Source organism: Pezoporus occidentalis, unplaced genomic scaffold (genome assembly GCF_034315485.1).
Source record: "Pezoporus occidentalis ecotype Australia unplaced genomic scaffold, CSIRO_AGI_Poc_V1 ctg244, whole genome shotgun sequence".
NCBI lineage: Eukaryota > Metazoa > Chordata > Aves > Psittaciformes > Psittacidae > Pezoporus > Pezoporus occidentalis.
This window is the reverse complement of record NW_026914330.1, coordinates 55,677-80,976: the sequence shown is the minus strand read 5'-3', so window position 1 is coordinate 80,976 and position 25,300 is coordinate 55,677. Positions and strand designations below refer to the sequence as shown.

Below are 25,300 nucleotides of genomic sequence, written 5' to 3'. Positions count from 1 at the left end.
TCCGCTTTTCCCTCAGCATCTACAGTCCCCAATTTCCACAATAGCTCTGCCTGTATCATGCCCTAGGAAATACTCTGGCAGGCTCAGGAAGGTCTTTCTTCTCCCCAAGCCTAAATACATCCCATGATGAGTTTACTGCTGCCTAGCTCTGAAATATCAGAGATCATCCACAGAGGAAGATGGCAAATGCAGGAGCACAGCCATGTGGGCTCAGCAATGGAGGTCAGCAACTGAAAGAGGGACTGGGGGTCTGCAAGAAGAGGTGAGGCTCGTAGGACCAAACACTTCAACTCCCACTGGGGGTCTCGCATCAAATCATCACTGTAAATCCATCCCCAGTGCATATGCAGAATGGGCTGGTTCCTTCCAAAGCCCCATGAAAAGGACAACACAACCATGTTCACTTACGGACAGCTTGATGATCTTGTCGAACATGACATCTGGTGGGACGTGGAAATCGAAGACGAAGTACTGAAAGGGAAAGAGCAGTTATGACAGCAGGACAGCTGGGGCAGGTTCCTTTGGGATTGAAAGGCAGTATTACAGTGCATGCTGCAGCCAGGGAAGCTGTGATTGCCTGGAGAAGCATTATGCAGTACATGCCACAGCAGAGATTCATCTGCATGAGCCCCAACACTGACAGCCTCTGCAGCCTGAGGAGCTAGAAGGAAGCAGTAACTTCGTAGAAAAACTAGCACAGAACAAGGGAGTGTGCACTTGTTAACATTTTTGCAAAATACCAGAGGGCAAAAGCATCATTTCTCTTTCTGCGTTGTTTGACGTTTCATCTTATTCCAACAAGAAATGACAGAAGACAAAAAGAAAACAACCCAAGTGATGAGAAGTAGCATTTAATAATCATGGCAATGTAGACCCTGAGAAAGGGGCAGGCATGAGCATCACCAGATGACAGACCCACCTCATTGTAGTAAGGGCAATTGGTTGACTCCTTCATGGACGTGTATTTCTTTTCCTCTCCAACCTCCACACAGACCATGGGGTCCATGTTGAGCCCAACAAGCTGCCGGGCCTCGATGATGGTGATGCTGACCTGTGGAGTGGGATTCGTGTACCTTTACCTCCTGAGAGCATCACTTGCCGCTCCCTGCCTTCACCCCCCTCTCCTCATCTCTCATTTTAAAGGGATTTGCATTGCAGCACTGGAAACTCTGGTGTCTACTGGTCACACCAAAGACACCAGGCTGCTTGGACAAAGCCCAGGCAAGCTGCAAGAGACTGTGGGATGCAGGAGATCCTGAGCATCCCTGTTGCTTCATCCCCAGAACATGGGTGGCTTCACACAAGGTGTAAAGTCAAATAGTTTAGCTAAACTGTGAGAGTGGACCTTGGCTGGTGAGACCCCACTGGCTTCACTTACTTCTGCTAGAAGGCACTGTAGGTCCCCTCCAACTGAAATATTCTGTTATTTATTCTTTGTGCAGTATTCCCCACTATTTCCTGGCCCAACCCTCCTATATACATGAAAAGACATGTGCCATTATATTTAAATGAGGTACTCCTCTATGTGGTATATGAAGAATAAACTTCAACAGAATCACCCAGGTGAAGCATTTGCATATATTTACAATGCAGAAGTCTGTCATTCACAATTCAATCCACCTTGTGACATTAAATTAATAGTAGGTACTTAGCTAATATCTAAATCCCTTTCTTGCAACATCTAATGAAGGTGTCCCTACCCATGACAGGGGGTTGGAACTATATGAGCTTTAAGGTCCCTTCCAACACAAACTATTCTGTGATTCTATGCTACTACGAAATTTCCTAACTTTAATTAAAAACATAAGGTGTAATTCCATGCAGGTAACAAATCTTTTCAGTTTCCAGCTGCCTTTTTTCTATTATCTCTATGGGTAAATTTGGGGAAATTTCATTTTGGTAACATATTAAGAGGCTTGACTTTCAATCAGATTTCTTTAAAAGATGCTCAGATAGGGTGTGAGAGACAACATCCTTTCCTCTTAATTCTCAGATGTTCCACAAAATCCGGTTGTCAAAGGAAAGCAGACATAGAGAAGTGAGCCAGGCACGTGCCTTGCTCATGAATGAGTTTAGAGCTGCAGGTCCTGTTACATGCCAGACATTAGCCATTCCCCATAACGCCAACCTTGTGGTCTTCCTGTTTACAGTGACTAGATAACAACCTCGTGTTCCTTCTGCCTCTTGGCTGAAATTTGTTTTGCACCTTCCCCTCCTCTCTATGATGTTCTTTCTGTTTCCCCCTCCTGTACCAAGCATGATCACTCCCTGTAAGCCTCTACATTTGGTCTGCAGTGGATGCTGCAAATGATCTGCAATAAATCTCTAACAAAAAATCATTACTTGCAGTGTTCCCAGATGTCCCCAGGAATGTGTTGCTGTGCTGAGAGGTGTGGACATAAAGCTAAATAGCTGCTGGATCAGCATGACTTGGTGAAAAGGAGAAGAGGAATTTATGAATCACACTGGCACCAATTAGTATCATAAAAGGGAGCAGCAAGGATCATCTGAGCCTTGGGAAACTAAACATCTGGTTCTTCTAATTCTAGATACAGTGGCAGGAACTGAACAGGACAACAGCAGTCACATACCAGCCTATTTGAGGAAATCCACTAAGCAAGAAACTGCCAGCCAGGGCTCACTGATCTTGAATGCTAAGCAGCATACAGAAAGGTCTTGGGAAGTAAGAGAAATGTGCTGGACACAGCCTGTTTCAATCACAGATTAACATGGAATTTCTGGGCTCCACATGATTGAAAGCAAAACCACTTAATTAATTAATCTTGACTTTATCGTAGAATCACAGAATGGTTTGGGATGGAAGGGATCTTCAAGCTCATCTAGTTCCACCCCCCCGCCACGGGCAGGGACACCTTCCACTAGACCAGGTTGCTCCAAGCCTCGTCCAACCTAACCTTGAACACTGCCACGGATGGGGCAGCCACAGCTTCTCTGGGCAACCTGTGCCAGGGCCTCACCACCCTCACAGGGAAGAACTTCTGCCTAAGATCTCATCTCAATCTCCCCTCTGTCAGGTTAAAGCCATTCCCCCTTGTCCTGTCCCTACAGGCCCTTGTCTAAAGCCCCTCTCCAGCTTTCTTGTTGGCTTCTTTAGGCACTGGGAGCTGCTCTAAGGTCTCTATGGAGCCCTGTCTTCTCCAGGCTGAACAACCTTGACCATTGCCAGTTCTTGTGCTTTGTGAGCTCAATGTTGAAACTCAGCACAAACTACTTCCCTGCAAAACACCCCCCATCACCTCCTGTGTTGTGACCCTTGTAAGCCAAGGTTGGAGGCACAACGTTGTCAAACCTACCTGGTAATCCATTGGCCTCCCAGCACTTGGCTCCATTTTGATGTCAGGCTTGGACCTTTGGAGGGGCAGAAGAAACCCTCAGTGAAACCACAGATGGACTTGCTGCAAGCTGTGATGTAGCATTTGCAGAGCCACCTCACTGAATCTCCTGCCCTCTTTGAACCTGAGGGACATGAACCTTGGGGCTGCGAAACATCACTGAACATTGGTGCCCTTTGTAGCAGGTCAGGTATTTCCAAACGGTTGCACGGGGCAATGTGATTTCCAACATACCCATCTCAGGGGACACATGTTTGTGACCCCACCTCCTGGCTTGCACAAGCTCACATCCGGACCTCACCTCTTATTTGAGACATTGGTGGTGACAGCTGTAACAGAAGCCAAGGAGATGGTGTCTGGCTCTAGTCCCTGTAGCAGGGCTTTTCGGTCCAGGTCTTCTGCTTCCAAAACGGCAGGTTCATCTGCATAAAGGAGACAAAAGAATGTCTCTTACTGTTTCCACTCAGTGAATAATTAAAGGGAAGAGAAAGGTAACCAATACATTCTATCAACCTCAACTGATAATAGAAAGAACAATGGTCACCGTGTCAGGTCACAGACAACCTGCTCTAAAAAGGGATTAAAAATGAGGTTTGCCTCCTGTGACACATTATTCCATGGGCAGTGTGCCTCTATACGGGTTTGTGGAGGCAGAAAGAAAATGTAAACTACAAACACCTCAGACTTCAAGGGGTGAAAAGAGCATTTGGGCAAGTGTTGCAGTTCTACATACCAGAAGAGTGGTTGCAAAGGCAGCTAACTGTTTGGCTTTGGGGAAGAGAGGTCTGAAAAACAGGAGAAAGGGGTCATTTCCCAAGATGAAAAACTGCTGCAGGGAAAGTCAAGACACCAGATCCCAGCACCTTTGAGACACAGTTGCTTTGTCCACTGGTCTGCATTTCTGTTGGAAGAAGTTGATGGAACTTTCTTGTGTGCAGCCCATGTGCGCGTTGTGCCTGCCCATCCTACCTTTGCTCTGGTCAAGAAATGATCACAAAGCAGCAATGATTTCTTTTTATCTCTGGGGCCAGAAGCACCAGTATAGCTGCTAGGTCACTGGTTTGCTACAGCAGGGTATCACCAAATCCACTCCTACAACACAGATGCTGCTCCTGTCTCTTTACTAACTAATGCAAGGTCGCAGCTTGCTCCAGCAGACCAGAAATCATTTTTTTCAGCATAGTCTGGCCTGGCTTTCTACAGCAACATGGGCCTCAGTTGAAGCCAGGGAGATCTAGGATGGGTGTTAAGAAAAGCTTTCCATCAGGTTGGAGAGACACAGTGCTGCAGGTTGGGTGAGGAAAGGGTGTCCTCAACTCAACTGGAGTTCTTGAGGTTGAGTCAGAGCCCCACCAGCTGAGAAGCACCTCAGCAGGTTCAATCCTACCAGGTGCATGTGGGCAGATGTAGTAGCACCCTCCCAGGTTGGTTTTCAGTGGTCTAGTGAGTCTGACCTGAGCAGAACAGGCTCTGTATGGGAGCAAAGCAGCCCATGGCAGAAGAGGGATGCTGGCTTGGCCAGTAAGTAGTGGTTGCAAAACATCCACCCCACCTCAACACTAGCTGGCCAGACCAATGGTAGGAATTGCAACCAATACAGTTTCAAGGCTGAGAGAAGAGGGTGGTGTGAAGAGAGCAAAGCCCCAGTAAGATGAGTAAATGCCAGAGGTACCTAGGGAAGGTGGAAGAAGGAGTCCCAGAGTTGTGCAGCACTGACCACACCATGCAGTACAGCAGCTGTGCTGCAACTGTTCCCTGATCCCAAGTAAGTCCTGATCTGTGCAGGCACTTTACTACCTGTCCATGCACACTGTCTCTCCCTGCCTTCTCATTCCAGCTGTTTTCCCCATGGTCTTGGATGGAGCTTTAACCACGAGATGAATACCCAGGCACTGGAGAGAGAGGGAGGCCACCCAGGTTTCGATGCCAATGCCTCCACCTGCACTGGTGTCCCAGGCCAAATTCCCTCTTTCTGTCCTCAAACCAGGCTGAAAAACAGTGGAGTTCACCCAGAAACACTGTCTAAAGCAACAGTTTGTCCTTGCTGCAAACACACATTCCCCTGTTTCTTTGCCACTGAAACCCAATCCTTTGGTCTGAATGGAAACAACAATGAATTTCCAATTGCTGATCCCCTTGTGTGTTTCCAGAAAGGCATCCGGTTTCAGCACCAATGCTGTGCCGAGCCCTGGCCACAAACAACTGAGTCCTTCTTCCCATGGTGCTGTTGCACTGTACACCCGGCAAGGAGCAAGGGCTAAATCCTGCTTTGCATCACTGTATCTGCAAATCACCCCTTGAATACAGCCAGAAGCTGCCTGTATGAGTCCCAGGGTTGCCACGGGTGTGATATCACAAGGTGGGTGATAACTGGCCAAGCCTTCAGCAGGAAACTCTTTCCATCAGTTCCTACTTGCCATTTGCTCATGGAGACCATCTCTCCATCTGTCCTTCTGAGCACTTACTGCTCCCTGACTAATCCCTGAGTTACCAACTGGCTATGCCTGATGTCATTCACTTTCGGGACAGACTTTTTAGCAGGGTCTGTGGTGATAGGACAAGGGATGATGGTTTTAAACTAAAAGAGGGCAGATTCAGCTTAGATATAAGGAAGAAATAATTTATGATGAGGGTAATGAGGCACTGGCACAGGTTTCCCAGATCTGCTGGTAGATGCCACATTCCTGGCAGTGTTCAAGGCCAGGTTGGACGAGGCTTGGAGCAACCTGCTCTAGTGGAAGGTGTCCCTGCCTATGGCAGGGGGGTGGAACTGGATAAGCTTTAAGGCCCCTTCCAATCCCAGCCCTTCTGTGATTCTATGATCTTTCAGGTGCCTTACTGGGATGTGGAGGACAGCCAAAAAGCAGCACTGGAGCAGGGAACAACCTCCTCCGAGAAACAACGTACCTTGTTTCCGATGGTCATCCTTTGATGGACGTGTCTTGCCAAGCTTCATGGCTGAAAAAACTCCTTTCCCGGCTCTGGTAGAAGAGAAGGAAAGAACACTCATCAATTACTGTATTTTTTCTTGCTGTTTATTAGGAGTCAGGGATGGGAACATGAGGAGCCTTTCACAGCTCAAAAGCAAGTGAGGAAATAATAACTTGAAAGACTAAGCAAGGCCTGCTGCAAACATGCCCCAGGGCAGAGTCAAGTTTGCAGCTAAATGCACTGCCTTGAGTCTTGGGTCTCATTTGTTTTTCTCTGGGAATACCTCAAGCTGGGATAAAATACGAGGCAGGAGCACAGTGTTAGCACTGAACAAACTCTTCCCTGCAACCCATTCCTCCTGTCTCTGCTGCTGGCACCTGCTGTGCACAGACTTCTCATCTCTCCCAACTTGCTATTGCTTCCCTGGGCAATTACCTAAAACCATTTGCTAAAAATTAAACCATTCAACCACCTTGCTGTGAGAAATCAATAACCTCTTTATCTAGATCAGCAGCAAACCTGTGCAGATCCTAGGCATTTCCAGCAGCCCATTGCAGCAACATGATTTTTCCCCTTTCAGCACGTTAAACACCAGCACCAGGTCAGTCTTAGCTCCCCTTCTGATTCTAGGGGAGGGTCAAGTTCACTCGGGGCAGTTTGGGCTGGATTGGCTGATAAAATCATTGTGTGCAAATTGCTTGCCAGTTGCTGTCTAAAAATACCCGTCATTTCAAAGTAAGTTTAAGAAGTACAACTTGTAGCTCCAAATGTTTTGGTGGGGCTTGGACTGCTACTCCAGCCCAGAAACCAGCCTATGCAACCACAAGGCCATTGACAGTCTGGGCTCCAGTGTTACTTGGCATTTGTTCCATACACATACAGCAAATACACACAAATTGAGGATTCAGTAAATAACAGGATTTCTGCACTGCAATCTGGGTGATCTCAAATGCAGATCTAGCAAACGGGCAGAGATTGTTAAAGACAGTAAGAGCCTTGCAGGTATTTTCAGGAGACAGTTCCCTGTTGTCTGAGGGTAAGTCCATGCTGCTGTTGCAAAGAGGTAGAAGGTTCTGAGTTACCCTGGTGAGAGTTATGGAGTCTGGAGGTAATGAGGATTTTTAGCCTGAAGATTCAGCTAAAAACATCAGTAGGAAGAAAATCTCCACAGCATCAGTAAAACTGAAAGCAGCGAGAAGAACAAGTCAGACCATGCAATTGCCTTGTTCTAATAGTAAAGAGCAAATAGCAACAGTACAGAGCAAACAGCTGGTGAGAGGCTTGAAGGCAATGGCCTGTGACTGCCCCAAAAGCAGAAGGTGGAAAAGCTGAAAGGGAAACTTTTTTAATTGGAAAATTCCAACTGCCTGAAAACGTTGCTCTTTGCAGAACCTTTGCAGGTTTGACGGAGATGTTCTTGGGACAGCTTGGAAGCAAGAGGGAACCTTTCCTCCAGCCTGGACCTCACCTCCAAGCTGCTGCCAGGGCTCAGCACCGTCCCTGGTTGCAGCAGAACTGGTATGCGCTGCCCATCATCCAGGTGTCAGCATTGAAACTGTGGGACCCCCCAGTATCTGCTTTGATCACAGCTGGCTGAAGCCAAAGGGTGAAGTTGTACTGTTTTTTATATCTCTTGAAAAGCAAAGAAGTCCTGGCATTGCAGCCAGCCTGAGGCATGTGTTGTCTTAGATCACAACTGGAAGAATGCAGGCTGCTGGCAGAGTCAGAGCAAATGAGAAGAAAACTGAGGAGAATAGGAGAATAATGTATTCACCAAAGGAGGGGGAATTCAATTGGAGAAGAAGGCCAGCATAAGATACAGGAACTGCTTATAGCTGAGGTTTAATTGGGATTAATGCAATGCTTAGGCCGCAAGGCAGTCTCTCATAGCTGTGACTAATCCATGGGATCCTCAGTGAAAGGGCAGTTGCTCAATGGATAGAGGAGGAAAGATGAGAGCTACGTTTCCATATTTGTTATCCTGCCAGGGAACATCTGTCTCGAGGCGCTAGAGGGGAAGTAACACTTCTAAGCTACTTGCAAACTCATTTTTCTATATGAGTAAATGCTGTAACAATAGCGCAGGCTGTGAAACTCTGCTCTGAGACCGCTCCCCACCACAGAATTTCCTTCCAGCAGACACACAGCCCCTCTGTACGACAATGCACCTCCAGGGCTGGTTACATTACATTCCCTTCTTTCCACTTAATTTATTTGAAATGGAGAAAGAAACATCCCACCAGCCCCAGAGCTGGCACTCTTTGCTTGCAGATGCTTAATAATAAAATCACTATATTTGTCCTGGAAATTCCTGAGGTTCCTTGGGAAGTACAACAAAGCAGAAGAGCAGCAGGATGGTGTGGAAGTTGTGGCTGCTCCATCCCTGGCAGTGTTCAAGGCCAGGCTGGACAGCGCTTGGAGCAACCTGCTCTAGTGGAAGGTGTCCCTGTCCATGACAGGAGGGTGCAACTGGATGAACTTTAAGGTCCCTCCCGGTCTGAACCATTTTGTGATTCTATGGTGGTGGAGCCAGTATGACTGCTGAGAAGACGGTGGCAGTGGTGGTCCTCTACCAGGACCCAAAATAACAAGATCCTTGCGTGGCCACTGAGGATGTAGTTGGTCTGGCTTAGGTCCCTAAAAGTAGTAACGCTGCAGAAAAGGCCCCAGAAATGGGAAATAGCCTCTGGTACATCCACAAGATGAACCTCAGCACTACCTGGTTCAGAAAGCAGAGTCCAGAGGGCACAAGGTCTCTTGGTGGCATAAAATTTCAGGTGCTGCCTCCATGCCCACACCCTGACCACATCTCCCTGCTGCTCGTCGCAGACCCAGTTACAACATCTGGTGCTGCTGCCTTCCTTCACCGCTCCCCTTACTGGTATTATCGCAGTGGACTGGAGCCTAAGGGAGACAAATATCTAGGGATCCATGGAGTTTGGAGGTCACCAAGGAAAATAATAAAAAAAAAAAAGAAAAACAAAGGAGAAAAAAAAAAAAAAGAAGAAGGGAAAAAAAGAAGGGAGAAAAAAGGAACAAAAGATATGAAGGAAATCATAGAATCACAGAATAGTTTGGGTTAGAAGGGTCCTTCAAAGGTCATCTACTCCAACTCCCATGCAATGAGCAGGAACACTTTCCAGTAGATCAGGTTGCCCAGGAAAAAAAAAGAAGGAAAAAAAAACCCAAAAAGTGGATTTTGGTGAATTTTGGCAGCATACTTGGTATGTGATGAGAAGAAGGAAAGAAGTAAGTGATGGATGAGGAGGAAGCCATTCCAGATGCTTTGAAGGCAGATGCCCAGTGGCTCACCCTTGTCTCCCAGACCATTCCCAAGCCCCGTCTGTCACCTTTTCCAAGCCAGGTGAGCACAGACACACCCCATACACCTCCTGTTTCCCATCCCTTCACCCACCGGCTGACCAGGACTTGGCTTCCCCCAGGAGGAGATGCTGGAAGAGCTCAGCTGAGACGGGAGAGCAGCCAGAGGCTTGTCTATGGTGGAGTAGCCATCCTGGTGCCTTGGGCAGAGCTGTGCTCGATGTGCGGTTCAGGAGCCAAGCAGGGATGGGGACTCCAGCCAAGCCTCCTGTCCAGTCACAGCAGGGTCTTTGCAGCATTAAGCAAAGGTCGCCAACCCCTCTGCTGCTCCTGTCAGGCATCCGACGGCACGGATGGGAAGCTGGCACTGGTGGAGAGCTGACACCATCTACACATGAATATTACATGAGGAGCCGTGAACCTGAGATGCCGACACAGGTTGTGCAGCAGCACCAAGAGCCCCCCTTTGCCACAGCCTGGGTATAAGGCTGGTTTCCTAAAGAACTGAGACACTGGTGAGGATGCTGCTGCCTGCGTGCTCCCCTCCAAAATGGTGCAAGCTGCTGGACCACTGCAACCCAATGTGGAAGCAGGGTCAAGACTGGGTTCCTGCAAGTTGTGATTTAAGACAACAAATGCTGGCTGCAGTATGGTTGCCAGCCATGTTCTGGGCCACATCACAAGCAGCGTGACCAGCAGATCAAGGGAGGGGATTCTCCCCCTTTGCTCCACTCTGGTGAGACCCTCCCTGCAGTCCTAGGTCCAGCTCTAGCGGCACCAACATCAGAAGAGCTTGGAGCTGTTGGAGTCCAGAGGAGGCCACAGAGATGTTTGAGGGCTGGAGAGCACCCATCTACTATGGAGACAGGCTGAGAGAGCTGGGCTTGTTCAGCCTGGAGAAGAGAAGGCTCCACAGAGACCTTAGAGCAGCTTCCAGTGCCTAAAGGGGCTAACAAGAAATCTGGAGAGGGGTTGTTGACAAGGGCCTGTAGGGACAGGACAAGGGGGAATGGCTTTAACCTGACAGAGGGGAGACTGAGATGAGATCTGAGGCAGAAGTTGTTCCCTGTGAGGGTGGTGAGGCCCTGGCACAGGTTGCCCGGAGAAGCTGTGGCTGCCCCATCCCTGGCAGTGTTCAAGGTCAGGTTGGATGGGGCTTGGAGCAACCTGGTCTGGTGGAAGGTGTCCCTGCCCATGGCAGGGGGCTGGAACTGGATGAACTTTAAGGTCCCTTCCAACCCAAGGCATTATATGATTCTGTGATTCTAATATCGGATTGAGCAGACAAATTATGTTGAATTGAAGCACTTGACTTTGTCCTTTAGGGTTCCACTGTGTGGCTCTCCAGGAGGGGAGCTCGGAGGGAATGATGTATTTTGAGACATGGGCAGCAAGATGGAAGCAGTCTCTCTCCTGGCCAGCTTCTAGTTAAAGATACAGTTGCAGGTTGTTTGTTAATTATTCATGGCTTGAAAGACATTTTAATCATTGCTCTTGACTGAGGAGCTGGGAGCAGGGAACATGGTTTCCATGGCTCAATTCTTTGCAGAAGTTATGCCTGTCAGATGGGTGCTGCCTCCATCACCCCTGTGCTAACAAGACTTCCAGTTCTTCCACTTGTAATGGGGACAGACCCCACTGCCAGCCCCATGGGTTCATGCTACCCACACCAGCCTCAAGCTCACCACCAACCCTCAGACACAGTCTGTTTCTTCCCCCTTCCCTGCACAGCCAAACTGGGAATGGGAACCAACAAGGACCAGGCTGTTTGGTGCAGGGAGATCTCTTCCCACCTTTCCTTGAGTCTGCCCCCTCCTTGCTGACTCCTTTGAGACATTTTTCCCTCTCCCCATCTCATCTTTGCCTCCTCGCTTTACCCCATTAATTAGGAGGGTCCATTAGGAAGACACGAGCAGAAACTGGTCCTTCAGCTGCAATGCAATCCATACGAGCCAGAAGAGACCTCACTGGCTGGGAAGTGCCCTGCAGTGGTTGCAGGGATCATCCCCTGGGCAGCAGGAGATTACCCAGCACTCACAGGAGTAGAGAGCTGGAGGATGCTGCTGTTGGGAGAGAGCTCAGACACAGCCTGGTCTGACACCAATGCGAGCAGCTGGGGATAAAAGAAAGGCAGGAGCTGAAGAAACTTGTCCACATGGATGATGCGGCAGCCTGACCTGTAGGCACAGGAGCTGTAAAGCTGCTGCTAAGTCCCATTTGCCCTGTGCTGAGGACCTGCACCCAGACCCTCTCCTGCCCTGAGCCCTGAACATGCTGTCCATGACCAAGCTGGGAAACTCTTCCCAGAGCCAGGACCTGTCCAAACCTGATGGGAGCCAGACTTCTCTAAGGACCTCAAAGTCCTCTGCCAGTGCTGCCAGACTCTGCTCCAAGCCTTTTACATTGACTTTTGCTGTAGACAAGTATTCCCTCTTAAGCCTAAGGCCACACACCCAAGTTCCTCCAGGGTTGACAAGGCTCAGCTATAGAGAAAGACCAAGCACATCGTATACCAGATCAGCCACAGCATGAGCTAGGAAAGCTGGAAATAAGGAGAAGAAGGAGCAGGGAGAGCAAACCTACTTGTGCTCCTTCGTCTTCTCTTTGCCTTTGCTGGAGCCAGTGGTCGTGCATCAAGGGAAGAAAAGGCAAAAAACCTTCAGTGCACTTCAAGTGCTTCAATCAGACCACAAAACCATAGAGGCTGCTCTTCCTTTTGCAGCTTCCCTGCTCCTCACACATGCTCAAAGTGCCCCATCCGTGGGCTGTGATCATGGGCAACCTTCCTCAGCAGGGCTGGCCCCAAACACCCCTGTCCTACCTACACCTGTAATTTAGGTGGATAGCATTGCTGCATGACCTCTGCTAGGCTAGATGGGCTTAGGAGAACCACAGCTTCCTGCACTAGGAGGTGGAGGTGATGGGCATTCAGTGGATGTGTGTACATGGCCAGTAAAGCAGCTAGAGCTGTGAAGGCATACATGTGGGTGGGTATGTGCACAGGTCTGGGATGCTGTTGGGGCAGGAGATAAGGCTTCTTTTCCTTTTTGGTGGAGGGGGATGGTCTTCCTTATCCTCCCACAAAGGTGTATTCATATCCTCCCTCCAGAGAGGACTACTGAGATGGGCTGGATCTGGGGGTCCTCAAACCTGCCCAGACTGACACTGCATCCTCCTGCCATGACACTGTACAGGAAACACTGAATGCTCACCTCCCTGTTTCACTCTGCACCCCCCTGCTCTGCTTTCTGGCTTTTCCAACCTGTTTTCCTTCTCTCAGGGCTCCCACATTTCTCTCTTTGGGACCTGCCCCCCTGTTTCAGTCAGTCAGTCACTCCTTCTTCTCTGGCTAATCTCCCCCATTGTGCATCAGTAAAGTGGGGAGGAGGAAGCAATTATCAGCTCTATAAAGTGATTAGGAGGGCTGGTTTTGCCCCATGGCCATATCTGTGCTGGGAATGGGGGACAGGAGGGTGGCTTCAGAGTAAGAATCTCCAGCTTCCTGTGCACTGCGTTGCTGGAAAAGCACCCAGAAAAAACAACAACAACTCCCCAGACACATTGTTGATGTGTTACAGGATAGGTTTTTAGAGAGGTGAAGCCCAGAAGACCAGCTCCAACACAAGATGGGGAGCAGGACCCAGCCCTGGGTGGAAGGCTGGATTCTCCTGTTCAGCCCAGCATGGGCAGGGATCAATTTGGAGCCTGGGTTGGAAAACAGCCAAGGAAACCCACCCAGAAACTCCTTCTGAAGCAAGTGGTCCTGCTCTCTCCCTGCACGGACACTTGCTCTGAGGTCAAACCATCAGAAATTATTCCCTTGCCAACTGAGCTTGCCATAGGAGAAAAGAAACACCAATGCCAGGAAGCTCAGCTGGTTCATCTGCATTGTAAAAGCTGCCCTGGTGCCCTGCCCAGTGCTGGGAGAGGATTTAAATCACTCCATCCTTTCTCCTGCAGCTCATGGATGTGGTCCGGGCAACCTACAAAGCCATAGCTCATCCATCACCATCTCACCTGACCATGCTGCTTTGCTGGGCCCTAATGCTGTAGGGACAGGGACCAGCAGCTGCATCTCCCTGAGCATCTCAGTGATGCAAGACCTTTCCCTGCTATAGCCCAGCTGGGAAACTCTACCTCCCCACCAGCACCCATCCAAACTGCCTTGGGGTGCCACAGTGTCTGGTCTCCCCATACCAGGATGGGAGTAACCTCCCTGGGTGGGGAAGGGACAGGACAGTACCTGAGCCTGCATCCTCTCCCTGTTCATTTCACTGGTGTAAATGAAGCCTGGATGAGGGACACAAGAACATACTGTGGTTGCCCTCTTGCTCTGAATGTCTCCCTCCTCCTGCATATCTCTGCTTTCCTGGCTCCGATGTACAGCAGCTCACGGTGCTGTTGGTCCTGTGCTCTCATAACATCAGTGCTTGGGTGAATGGGGCGATTGCACTACGTGAGAGACCTGGATATCCTGGTCCAAGGGCCTGGTGGAGCAGCTAACACCAGAATACACTTTCTCCCTCCCCTCCTTTACCCTTGCCCCTTCCACAGCAGGCCTCACAGCAAAAGGTGCCTCTCTGGCTGCAGAAAGCCACAGTTTGGGCTCTTGGTGCCTGAAAAAGGCACCACCAGAGAATTTTCATTTTATACCTTCCAGCAACTTGGTGTTAAGCACTCTAGATAGATAGCACAGAGGAACTTGTGGTCCTGCCTGCAGCTGTTTCAGGGGGATGCAGTAACACAGCTGCAAGGGGCCAGCGGCTGGAGCTTGGCACAAGCAGGGATAGGGGGAGTCGGGATACCTGAATGGTAACACGAGGTGTCTTTTCTCTTTCCCCTTAGCCTTAGCTCTGCAATCACAAAGAGCAATTCATTCAGACATGGTTCATCCTGCTGCAGTGACAAAGACCCTTGCCCACCTTCTCCCCTCAAAACCCCCATCAGCAACATGCACCAAGCAATCAATCAAACCCGATTCACAAGCATGCCAGAGGGAAATCTTGATGCAACAGGACTTCCTAACCCACTGGCATCCAGGGAACTGGGTACGGAGATAGTGACAGTACTGGTGGTGCTGGAATGAGGAGGAAGGAGAGATGGAAGAAAGAACAACTGACAGAAAAAGAGCATGGCTGGATAAACTGGCACTGGGCTAGCTGATGTTATGTGTAGATGCATGGACAGATAGTATCACAGTAGGATGGATGGATGGATGGTGAGAATTGCAGTGATGGATGGAAAGATAATATCAGTAGGATGTATGGAAAGATGGATGGATGCGTAGGATTGCATTGAGATGGATGGATGGATGGATGGATGGATGGATGGATGGATGGTGAGAATTGCAGTGATGGATGGAAAGATAGTATCAATAGGATGTATGGAAAGATGGATGGATGCATAGGATTGCATTGAGATGGATTAATGGACAGATGGACAGATGGTGATGGTGATAACTGCATTGGGATGAAGAGATGGATAGATGAATGGGTGGATAGCTAGGCAGACAGACAAATGTTATCCTCAAAGCTCCTTTGGAAGGCCCCTGACTAGAAGGAAATTTATCCTTGTTGGGCATAGGGGAGAATAGATCAAATACAAAGAAGCCCTGCTCTTTGTGGAGGAGGGGATGGAGTGAATACAAGAAAGCTTCCCAAGAAGAAGAGGGCAGGAAGCAGTTAGGACCCTTCCCTGGGTCCAAATGCCATGCAGGGATTGGTATGCCAACACGCATGTCACATACATGCACACACCATGCCCAAGGGGCCTGAGGGAAGCAGGGATACCATGCCCAGTACCTGGGGTCTTCAGGGTCTTCACTGTTTGGAAGAGACACAGCCAGGAGGATGAATGTGAGCAAGAAACAAACCAACCCAAACAGACATACCCTCCCACAGCCCACGGGGCTAACGGATGCCACCACCCCCTGGGGGGGTCCTGCCAGGCTGAAGCAGGTACTGAGAAGACATTGTCCCACAGCTCTTTGCAACCACCCAGGTCCTGCATGCCAGTGTGTGGACAGCACTCTTCTGCAGGTTCCTTACACATCTTCTCCACCTACCCCCAGATACTGAGCAGCAGCAATGGAGAACAAACTTACAGGGATGGGTTTGGGCTGGGATCATTGTCCTGGACTCATCCATGCCAGATAAATTTACTTATACAGATCTATTTTTATTGATTTGTATAATAATAATTATACATATCAATAATTTTATTATATATAATATATTATATGCTACATATATATTATATAATTATGTACTATAATATATTGTTTATATATATATATTATATAACCTTTAGAAGTCCACCAGCCCTAGAGATGGGGTGAACATCACCATTGTCATCTTATATGGGATATAGCTTTAAAGGGACCTGAGGATCTGCTTCTCCTTTGCAATGTGACATGGAGGAGGCTTGCAGGTATGGCTGGGTCCCATAGAAAGCTCCTGGAGCACAAGGCTTGAATGCTACTGTACAGCTCTTCCTGCCTTGCAGGCTTCAGCTACAGCTTCAGAGCACTCACTGTGTGCTGTCCTCCACTTGCAGAGAAGTGCTGTGATAGGGATGCATGACGCATTGGCTTCACCCAGGCCTGCCTGGACCACATACCCTGCTCTCCTGGTTTAAGATTTGGGAATTAATTTGGAGCTTAAACCAGCCTGTATCCCAAATTCTGGTCATATTTATGCCTGGACAGTCACATATTTGGGGGATGTGGGGTGACTGGGATGGCCTGGGATAAAGAGCCACCTCCTCATAAAAGCCCAGATCCCATCATTCATGACATTTTGGTACCTTGCTACTGACTTGTATCCATCGTTAAACTTAATCCTGAGTGAGGCACCAAAGAGAAAGAGAAAAAACAGAACAAAACAAGTCAAAACCAGTGTCAGGCTTCCTGAAGCAGCCCACCAGCAGCAAGGGAAACATTGACCTGTTGAGTGCAGGGACATCCCTTCCGAGGAGGGCTAGTGGTTTGTCTGAGCCACAGCCCCTCGCCATGGGGTGCTCCAAGATAGCTGATGGATGGTAACTGCAGCTGTGTGCACCCAGCCTATTGTGCTCCCCTCACACTGTCCCCAGGAAAGTCATGGCTGGTGACAGGATCTGCGCTTCTGGCACATGGCACAGAAGCTGTCACCATCCTGGCACAGCCAGCATCATCCATTGCTCCGGCTAGATCTGGAGATCTCCTAGATCAGTTTGAGGTCAACCCAGATTAGAGATGCTAACAGCTTCTCAAGATGCTGGAGGATCTGCTTTGGGACTCACAGTTGCACTCATTGCTTTGAACAGCTTTTCACAGCCCTCCTCCTGCTCTTTAGGGTACTCAGGATGATATTTTTTTTCCCATAGCAATTTAATAGTACATTAGAGGGGTTGCAGAAAGGATGGGACAATCTTGACAGGGACTGATATTCTTTGTGAGGTCTTTTCCATTTTCTTTGCTCAGGATGAAAAGGACCCCAGGACTTGCCTGGTTATGCTGATGGGAGGCACTGGTCTGATGTGTGACATCCCTACGATCTGTGCCCAAGTGCCACACCTGAGTTAGCAATTTCAGATCCTCCTTCTCTACTTAGGCACAGAGGTTGTGAGCTGTACATGTTGCTCTTCCACCACAACCAAAGGCTGAGCTAGACCCTATGTGGGTAAACATCCTTTGGGAGATTCCTCTCTCTGACTGTAAGGGCAACCTAGGTGGATTGGGATCATAACAAGAGCCTTGCTGAGCTCCCTAGGACCATGCAGGATGGTGCTGGGATGCACCTCACAGCACTCTCTAGTTTCTATCTCTCTATAGCCACACAGCAGCTCTGGAAAGCTGAGCAGCAATAGTGCCACACAAATGTGTTTGCACCATTGACCAGCACAGGCTGACCAGCAAGGTGCCCAGGCCTGACAGAAGCAGGGGGTCTTGCCTCTCCCATACTCCTGTCATGGGTGTTTTCATCACCAAGTTCAACTCCAGTGCTTGGCAATGACCCCAGCTTTGGAGCAAGTGACCTGCGGGGGTAATTAGTGGCCGGCAGAGGGTCGATTCCCATCAGACATGTCTGGTATCCACTGGGTACTCACAAGAAAAGACAGCATCAATAATTCACCATGACCAGATTGCTTTCGGCTGCAGAGCTCTGTCCTGTCCATGAATATTTCAAGGTCAACAGCTATCAGGTGATGCTTCCTGGGATCTTGGTTTCAAGTTGGACAGGAACCGTGACACGGACAGCCCTACCCCACCCAAATTTTGGCAGGCCAGAGGGGTACCTGCTCTCCATGAGCAACCTCTGGAAGTGCCCATCTCTCTTTATGTCCACAGGGGGAATCTAGGGATAAGTCTATATTGGTAAATAGATGGACGAAGGCTCATTCTTTCGCCATGACACAGCTTGTCTCCGTATAGGTGAAATTCCTTCCCTCCCAAACCTGCATACAGGCTACTTGTTGGGTGTAACCTATCATATCATAAATATGTTCTTGTGCTATCATAAACAATCCCTGAGACAAATCTGTGCCAGGGACCACAATACTGATCTAACAGTTGGGAAGGTGCTACTGCCTATGTCCTGGCCTGCTTCATCTAATGGATTCTGCACAGGGTGAGCAGGCTACTAGCCTGTGAGCCCCAGCTAAATCTGGACTTAACAGATTTGGGCCTCCAAGTTTTGACATTTAAGCTGGGTTTAAGGGAGCATTCTCTGAAGATCAAGACTTAGAGTGTGTCTCAGCACTGCAGCATTTCAGGGCCACCATCTGAGCAGGGCTGGTGTGGGTATTTACCTAGAGTGCTGCTCTTCTGCATCGTCTCCAAGGCTAGGGCATTTACAGAGAGAGAGAAAAAAACCTGCTGAGATATGAAGACAGAGGGCTCTTCCATTGTGTCAGTGTTGTAAAAACCAACATTATTTGCTTCAGCACAGGAAGAACTTCAGAACACACCAACACGGCAAACCACTCCATGCATGTCTATAAACCCACAATCGCCTTGCACTGAGCTGACCCTCCCTCTGCCACTCACACCACTGCCTGCTGTGCCTGCAGGGTCTGTGCACAACCCAGACCAGTTTTCTGTGCCTATTTGGCTGGTCAAGCTCCATGCAAGGGTGGAAGGGACCTGGTCCTCTCCACCCCAACCTCCTTCTTCCCCTCTTCCCTTCTGCTTGTGGTGAATTTGCTTAAAGAGAAAAGATACTTAGGCTGGAAAAAGCTGTGGTGGGTCAGTGCTGTGCCCTATACCCTGTGCCTGGCAGGTGGTAAGCAGAATTACCAGCTGCTTTCCCCTTGGGAAGTCCTGATGTCACCCCATGCTGGCTCACTGCATTGTTAGCTAGCCTAAAACCCACCAGCTCCCTGCCCAGAAGAAACACATGGCTAATATGACACAAACAACTATCACAGCTTGAAAGCTCAGGTCCCATCCTGCAAACACTTGCACAGCACCTTCAAGGGGACACAAGCACTACTCCAAGGGGCCTGAGAACAAAGCTTGGATGGTTTTAGCAGCACTGGTACAAGGCATTTCTGCTTCCAGCTCTGCTGGAGCTGCCTCCCTGCCTACAGCGGAGCCCGTAGGTGCTGAACAATGGGGTAGGTGCTCCTACACATCACGATTTTGTGCTTGGCAAGCTGCGGGATTACTCTCAGATAGCAGCTTCAAGCAAAGCACAGGGGTCCTGTTTACATCAGTGACAACAGTCCCATGCTTAGCATCAAGCAGAGATGTTTGTATCTGTGGGAATGCAGACACATGAGAGTCAACACACACAGAGACACCCTGCAAAGGTGGGAGAGGAGATGAAGATGCCTTGAGTCAGGGCAAGGGATTATCCAGGATCTAGCACTAGTCAAGGAGGATGCCCTAACAGGTATAAGAAACTAAAAATAAAGGAAAAGTAAGTCTTTTTGTCCTGAGTCCCCGTGTTCCCAGCGCACAGCCTGCTTTCTGAGACGCTCCTGCACGCTGAGCTGCATTCACAGAGACCAGATTGCTCCTGCGGGGTAGGAGCCAGAGCCCAGCATGGTGTGTCTGCAGTTAAGGCTGTTTCTCCCCAGCCATGTCTCTTTAGCACATTTTCATGTGTGAGACCATCTTGCTGGTGGCTTTTTCAGCTGGGATGCTAATGGCTTTTCTCCTCCTCACATGTACTGGCTTCTTGTCTCCAACTGGCTGCCAGCTTGCCCAGCCACTCAAAATCCATGTGTGAAACACGGAGGCAGCCAATGTGGGCAAAAGTGAGCAGTCAGAACTGCTGGGTTTTAGCTTTGGTAAGGCTTTGTTCTGCTGGTAGCACTGAAGCCCAGTCACCTGCATGGTGGGAACCTGGTGCAGAGATATTGATGTAGCTCTGCAGGAGCTGGATTGAATGCAGTGCATGGAACCTTTGCTGATGCAGATGGATCTGGCTCTCCTGGTACTGGCAGTGTGAGGTGAAGCACCAGAGCATGATCCCCAACAACTCTAATGAATATTTGCAGGCTGGGGCAATGTTCTGCTCCATGGGAAGGTGGCAGAGCCACTCCAGACCGTGCTGGTTCTGCTGGGGCTAGAGAGGGCTTTACCTCTGCTAGGAGACCTGCCAAAGCTGTGTGATCTCTGGGCTAGCCCATACTGGGAACATCTATATCTGACTCCCAGAGGACTGACTAGGAGGAAAAGGAGAACACTGGGTCCTGAAGCTGGGAGTGGGGTGAAAGAAAGGCAGAGCAAGGAAGGAAGACTCCCCAGATCATAAAAAGAGTAATTTGCAAAGATGGGAGTTAAACCAGGTCCCCATGTGTGGGGACAGACTTTTTAGCAGGGCCTGTAGTGACAGGACAAGGGGTGATGGTCTTTAAAAGAGGGGGCATTCAGACTAAATATAAGGAAGAAACATTTTACACTTGTGAGGGTGAGGCCCTGGCACAGGCTGCCCAAAGAAGTTGTGGCTGCCCCATCCCTGGCAGGGGGTTGGAACTAGATGGGTGGAACTAGATGAGCTTTAAGGTTGCTTACAACACAAATCATTCTGCGATTCTATAGCTGCAGACTGGCTTGGCCCATAAACTTTATGTGACATTCAGGGGAACAGAAAGGGCCATGTCATGTTAACCCACCTTCTCTTGTTCTTTCCCCACCTGCTCCTCTGCCTGCTCCTGAGTCCAGATCTATCTAGACAGGCTTCTGGTCCATTTGGTCTAGGTCACACTTCGCCAAGAAAGGTTGGAGCAGATGATCCTTGAGGTCCTTTCCCACCTGGGATTCTGTGATTCTATGTTTTTTCATTTGGGCAGCAAAAATTAAATGCCTTCTTCAGGCTGAGCAAGCCCAGCTCTCCCAGCCTGAAGCACAGGGGTGTTTTAAGATTATTTCTAGTAAGCCTCCCACAGACTGCTTCCCGCGGGTCTACTGACTGAAGCCTTATTTCTCAGTGTGCTACTTGTCTCTGCTTGAATCATTAGCAGGGAGCTGGGGCCCTTTGGGTACTTTTCCTCATCATGGTGGGAAAATAGCAAAAAAGAGCTTTCCATCTGTGCTTCCTTGCCATGAATCCTGCTGGGACTCTATGGGGAGCAAATGTCCATCCCTTAATGACCTGTTCCTACTTTGAGGGCAGGCTGGCTCCTGCACAGCATGCATTAGCACAGGGCTCTCAGGTCTTTATGTTTTCAGGTAAAGTACACACTGGCAAGCAAAACTGTCTCATTCCCTCACCCAATATTTTGTCCAGAAAACAGGAGAATTCACCTTGTGCAAATGTATTCTATGAACTGAAGTAGTTCCTCTGGGCACAGAGGAGTTATGAGAGCAAATACGGTATTTCTCTCCAAGGTGTGTTTCTTCTCCTGAGAGAACAGGGGCTGAGCTTGGCTCCAAATAACTCTGATATAATCCCCACTGGTGGCACAGGTTTCCAACACTTGTCTTGCCAGCATGGCTGGCACCTCTATTAGGCTGCAGGGAGATGTCTGAGAAGTGCTTGGCAAGCCCAGTGCTATTTATATATTCCTAGTTGTTGCTGTTGCTTTTCCCATTTCAAGGTCTGTTTCTTTCTTCCCTTCTGCATCCCTTCAGGAAAGTGAATGAGCTGAATAACAAAACAGTGTCCCCAGTGAACCAGGGGAGGAGGTAAACAGCTTTGTGATGGAGAAGACACTGACAGAAGTCCTCTGGGCATCCAGGGAGATCTTCCCACTGCCTTCATTTGGATTCAACCCCCACCCAGGGGGACACAGAGGATGGAAACAGACTGTGAAGACACACAGAGCTACAGGCAAAGGGGCTGCCAAGAAGATTTCAAGTCCAGCTTTTTCCCCAGGGGGTAACAGCTTGGCCCAGGCTGTTCCTCACATGTGCATCCAGCTTGTACTTAAGCATCTCCAGGCAGGGAGCTGACTTCCCTCCCCGTCAGACCTGGAGTTTCTCTCCCTTACCACTACAACACATCTCACTGCCGCCTTGCAGAAACTTGTTTTCATAGAATCATTGGGTCACCGAATGGTTTGGTTCCATCTGGTTCCAACCCCTTGCCGTGGATACCTCTCTCTGCTACAGGTACACGTCCTTCTTATGTTGGGGGCCCCAGAGCTGGACACAGTACTTGGTATGAACACAGTTTCGGCTCTTCTGTGCCAAACTCATTCCAAATCCAGCCCAACCCTCAAAGGCAAGGCAGGAGCTAGACTTGACTTTGAACTTGGCTTCCCTGGTTTGGCCAGGTCCAAATGTATATGTGGCACAGCAGGATGGCCCATCTTGGTCCCTGCGCTGAGAAGTGGTACCCACGGAAAGCTGAAGGTGTTGCACAGCTATGCCTCATCCAATGCATGGAGTGACAGCTCCCACATCTGGGCTTGGCCTGAGAGGCATTTGAGATTCTGGGGGACACCCAGCAATTCAACATCCTTGTGAGAGCTCTTTCTCTTCATCTCCAGGCACCCAAACATCCCAGATGCATCTATAGCCTGGAGTACCCTGCTCACTGGGCATGTGCTACAGCCACGTACCTCTATGCTGCAACATCAAAAGTTCCAGGGCATGCTACCTATCTTTGAAAACGAACTGCCTGTCAGCATCACACCCATGCTAATGCTTCTCAACCAAATACAAGCATTTGGATAGGCAATCCCTAATCTGCCCTTTGGGACTGTCCCAGGGCTGTGGTACCTCCTGACTGCCTGGGTAACGCCTGGGTCAGTGCTAGGTAATCAAAACTTTCTCTGAGACTGTCCTGATGATTTACTAAGGTTATGGTCATTTCAGGTGCTTGGCCTGTCCAGTTAATGAGACTTGACAGAGGTGTTTGCTAGCACTGATATGGCCATAAATTCCCATGACAGAGAGTCAATATCTTCATGCTACTGAAGCTTGAGGGACTTGGTGACAGGCTGTATGGGGAGCCGCTACAAGAAATGAGCTCCTCAGAAGAGCCATATGTAGGAATAATCACCCTCATGTGCTTTCTGCTATCACTGGAGCCACATGAGTTGAGGGATGACCCCCAAAATGCTCATTCCTCTGGCTGAGCCTCTCTCAGAAGTATTGGGTTGGTCCCTGGGTTTTACCTGAACTTCCCTCTTGCAGCCCCTCCCCAAACTCTTTCTGGCACACAGTGGGGAACAACTCACAGCACCACACTGCAAGAGAAACCACTGCACACAGAAATCAGACTGTCATGCACATCACAAGGAGCTCTTCCCCATGCACTGGACATGGCTGATCTCTCGTTCTGAGGACAGCTGTGCCTGATGTGTGGTGGGACCTGGAGAAGGAAGAGAGTCCCAACAGGGAGGCAGTACCCCAGATGCAGCCTCACCACAAGGCCTTTTCTCCATCCTGGAACCCAGCACCTCTCTGGAGCATCCTTTCCAAGGATACATTTCCACCTTCTCCATCACTGCTCCCCACCAGTTCTCCTCCAGCAAAGAAATGGGAATTCAGGGGCAATGCTTGTGGGACATCCCTAGGGACAGGTCAGGAGCAACACAGCACTGCAAACCTCACTGCCACCAGCACAAATGGGTGCTGACTGGCTCCCTACCTCGTGTTGAGGGATCCCTGGCTAAGGGTGTCCCCCTCTCCCAGAAGTTCATCTTCACTGTGGTAATACATCTCATCTTCTTCCATCCTGTGAGGGTGGTGACACAGGAAACATCAGTCTTTTCCCTCCTTACTGTTCCTAACAGTAGTGGTGGTGACATTAATGACCATGGTCCTTGGGGTTGGCAGAGGTCAGTGAAGGGCAGCAACACAGCCAAGATTGAGATCTGCTTGTGCTCAAAATGACCTGCTGTGGGACAAGACTCCAGTCCAGAGGAGATGGGGAAGCTCCTTGGTACAAAAGCAGCAGCTGAAACCAGTTATAGTGAAATTGTCCACATGCAAACTTCATAGAAACATCAAATCACAAAATGGTTTGGGTTGGAAGGGACCACATAGTTCTAAGCCACTGCTAGGGGCAGGGACACTTTCTACTAGACCAGGTTGCTCCAGCTGACAAAGGGAAGGTTTAGATGAGCTCTTAGGCAGAAGTTCTTCCCTGTGAGGGTGGTGAGGCCCTGGCACAGGTTGCCCTGAGAAGCTGTGGCTGCCCCATCCCTGGCAGTGTTCAAGGCCAGGTTGGATGGGGCTTGGAGCAACCTGGTCTAGTGGAAGGTGTCCCTGCCCGTGGCAGGGGGTTGGAACTGGATGATTTCTATAGTCCCTTCCAACCCCAAACATTCTGTGATTCTATGATTCTGTGACTTTCACCAAACTGTGAACACCCAGTACCACTCTCCCATCTGCTAATAGGTGCTGGCCTTGGTGGGGGGAAATGCAGTGCAAGGATCATTGCCACGGTAGGTTTGAGCAGGTGCCACAGTTAGGATATTTTCACCCCTACTAGTCCCTGCTCCCTGTTTATAAACTACCACATTTACCTCATCTCTCCAACAGGAAGGATTCTTCACCAGCCATGTACAAACCAGCCTCCAGAAGCCCTTCTGCTCAGCACTGTCTGCATGCCACCAGCACAGCTCTGCAGCCTTCAGCCACGATGCAGCTCTGCACACCTGGGCAGCGATGCTCAGCAAACCACACATCTCCTAAAAACTGCTCTGTCAGGTGAAATGTGTCTGTGCTCATCCTCCAGCTGAGCTGGTCATCATAGACTTACGGTACAGTCCCTGGGGACCCAATACAGAGCCTCAATCCATCCAACTGCCTGCAGGTATCTGCTGCAGGCAATGCATCAGCCACGCAGCATTACTGCATCTTGTGGCACAGACAGAATGCTGGTCTCCCAACACATAGGGCTGACGGACAGACTGGAACCCACCCCACCAGCACTATGCTGACCTGCCACCAGCCTTTAAAAATCCTTCAGCATCTTCCCTGTTCAGCAGCATCACGGTTCGCTGAGCTGGGAAACAAAGCTGTGCTTGAAAATTCACAGATTTCAGCCCAATTCACACAGCTAATTGGCTGCTGAGGAGTGATGTGAGTAACTGGAGATAGCTCCCCTCAGTCTCGCACCACAGGGAAAAAGAAAGTTTGCTCTTATATGGCCAATGAAGTGCTAAATCCAGGCAAAAAGCAAGCCCTAGCTAAGCACACTGTTGCAGAAACATGGGGTGGGAATGATGTACTGCTGCAGCAGCACCTGGGACATAAATGCTATTAAAAAGCAGCCGATTCCCAGTGGTATGTTTGGATTCATACCTCCAGG

General features: G+C 49.4%; 1 protein-coding gene across 15 annotated transcripts in view; it reads right to left on the bottom strand.

The window, feature by feature from the left end:
* OTOF (otoferlin) overlaps nt 1-25,300 on the bottom strand; it is a 98,169-nt gene that overhangs the window by 34,951 nt on the left and 37,918 nt on the right. For 11 of the 15 annotated variants that reach the window (XM_062622586.1, XM_062622588.1, XM_062622593.1 and 8 more), the window contains exons 6-11: nt 12,189-12,218; nt 6,261-6,334; nt 3,655-3,775; nt 3,315-3,369; nt 920-1,051; nt 409-471 (exon numbers count right to left, since the gene is read on the bottom strand). In XM_062622586.1, coding sequence (XP_062478570.1) covers nt 409-471; nt 920-1,051; nt 3,315-3,369; nt 3,655-3,775; nt 6,261-6,334; nt 12,189-12,218 — 475 coding nt within the window. The remainder of the gene's footprint in view (nt 1-408; nt 472-919; nt 1,052-3,314; nt 3,370-3,654; nt 3,776-6,260; nt 6,335-12,188; nt 12,219-25,300) is intronic. The other 4 variants (XM_062622591.1, XM_062622594.1, XM_062622597.1 and 1 more) reach the window with 1 other exon arrangement.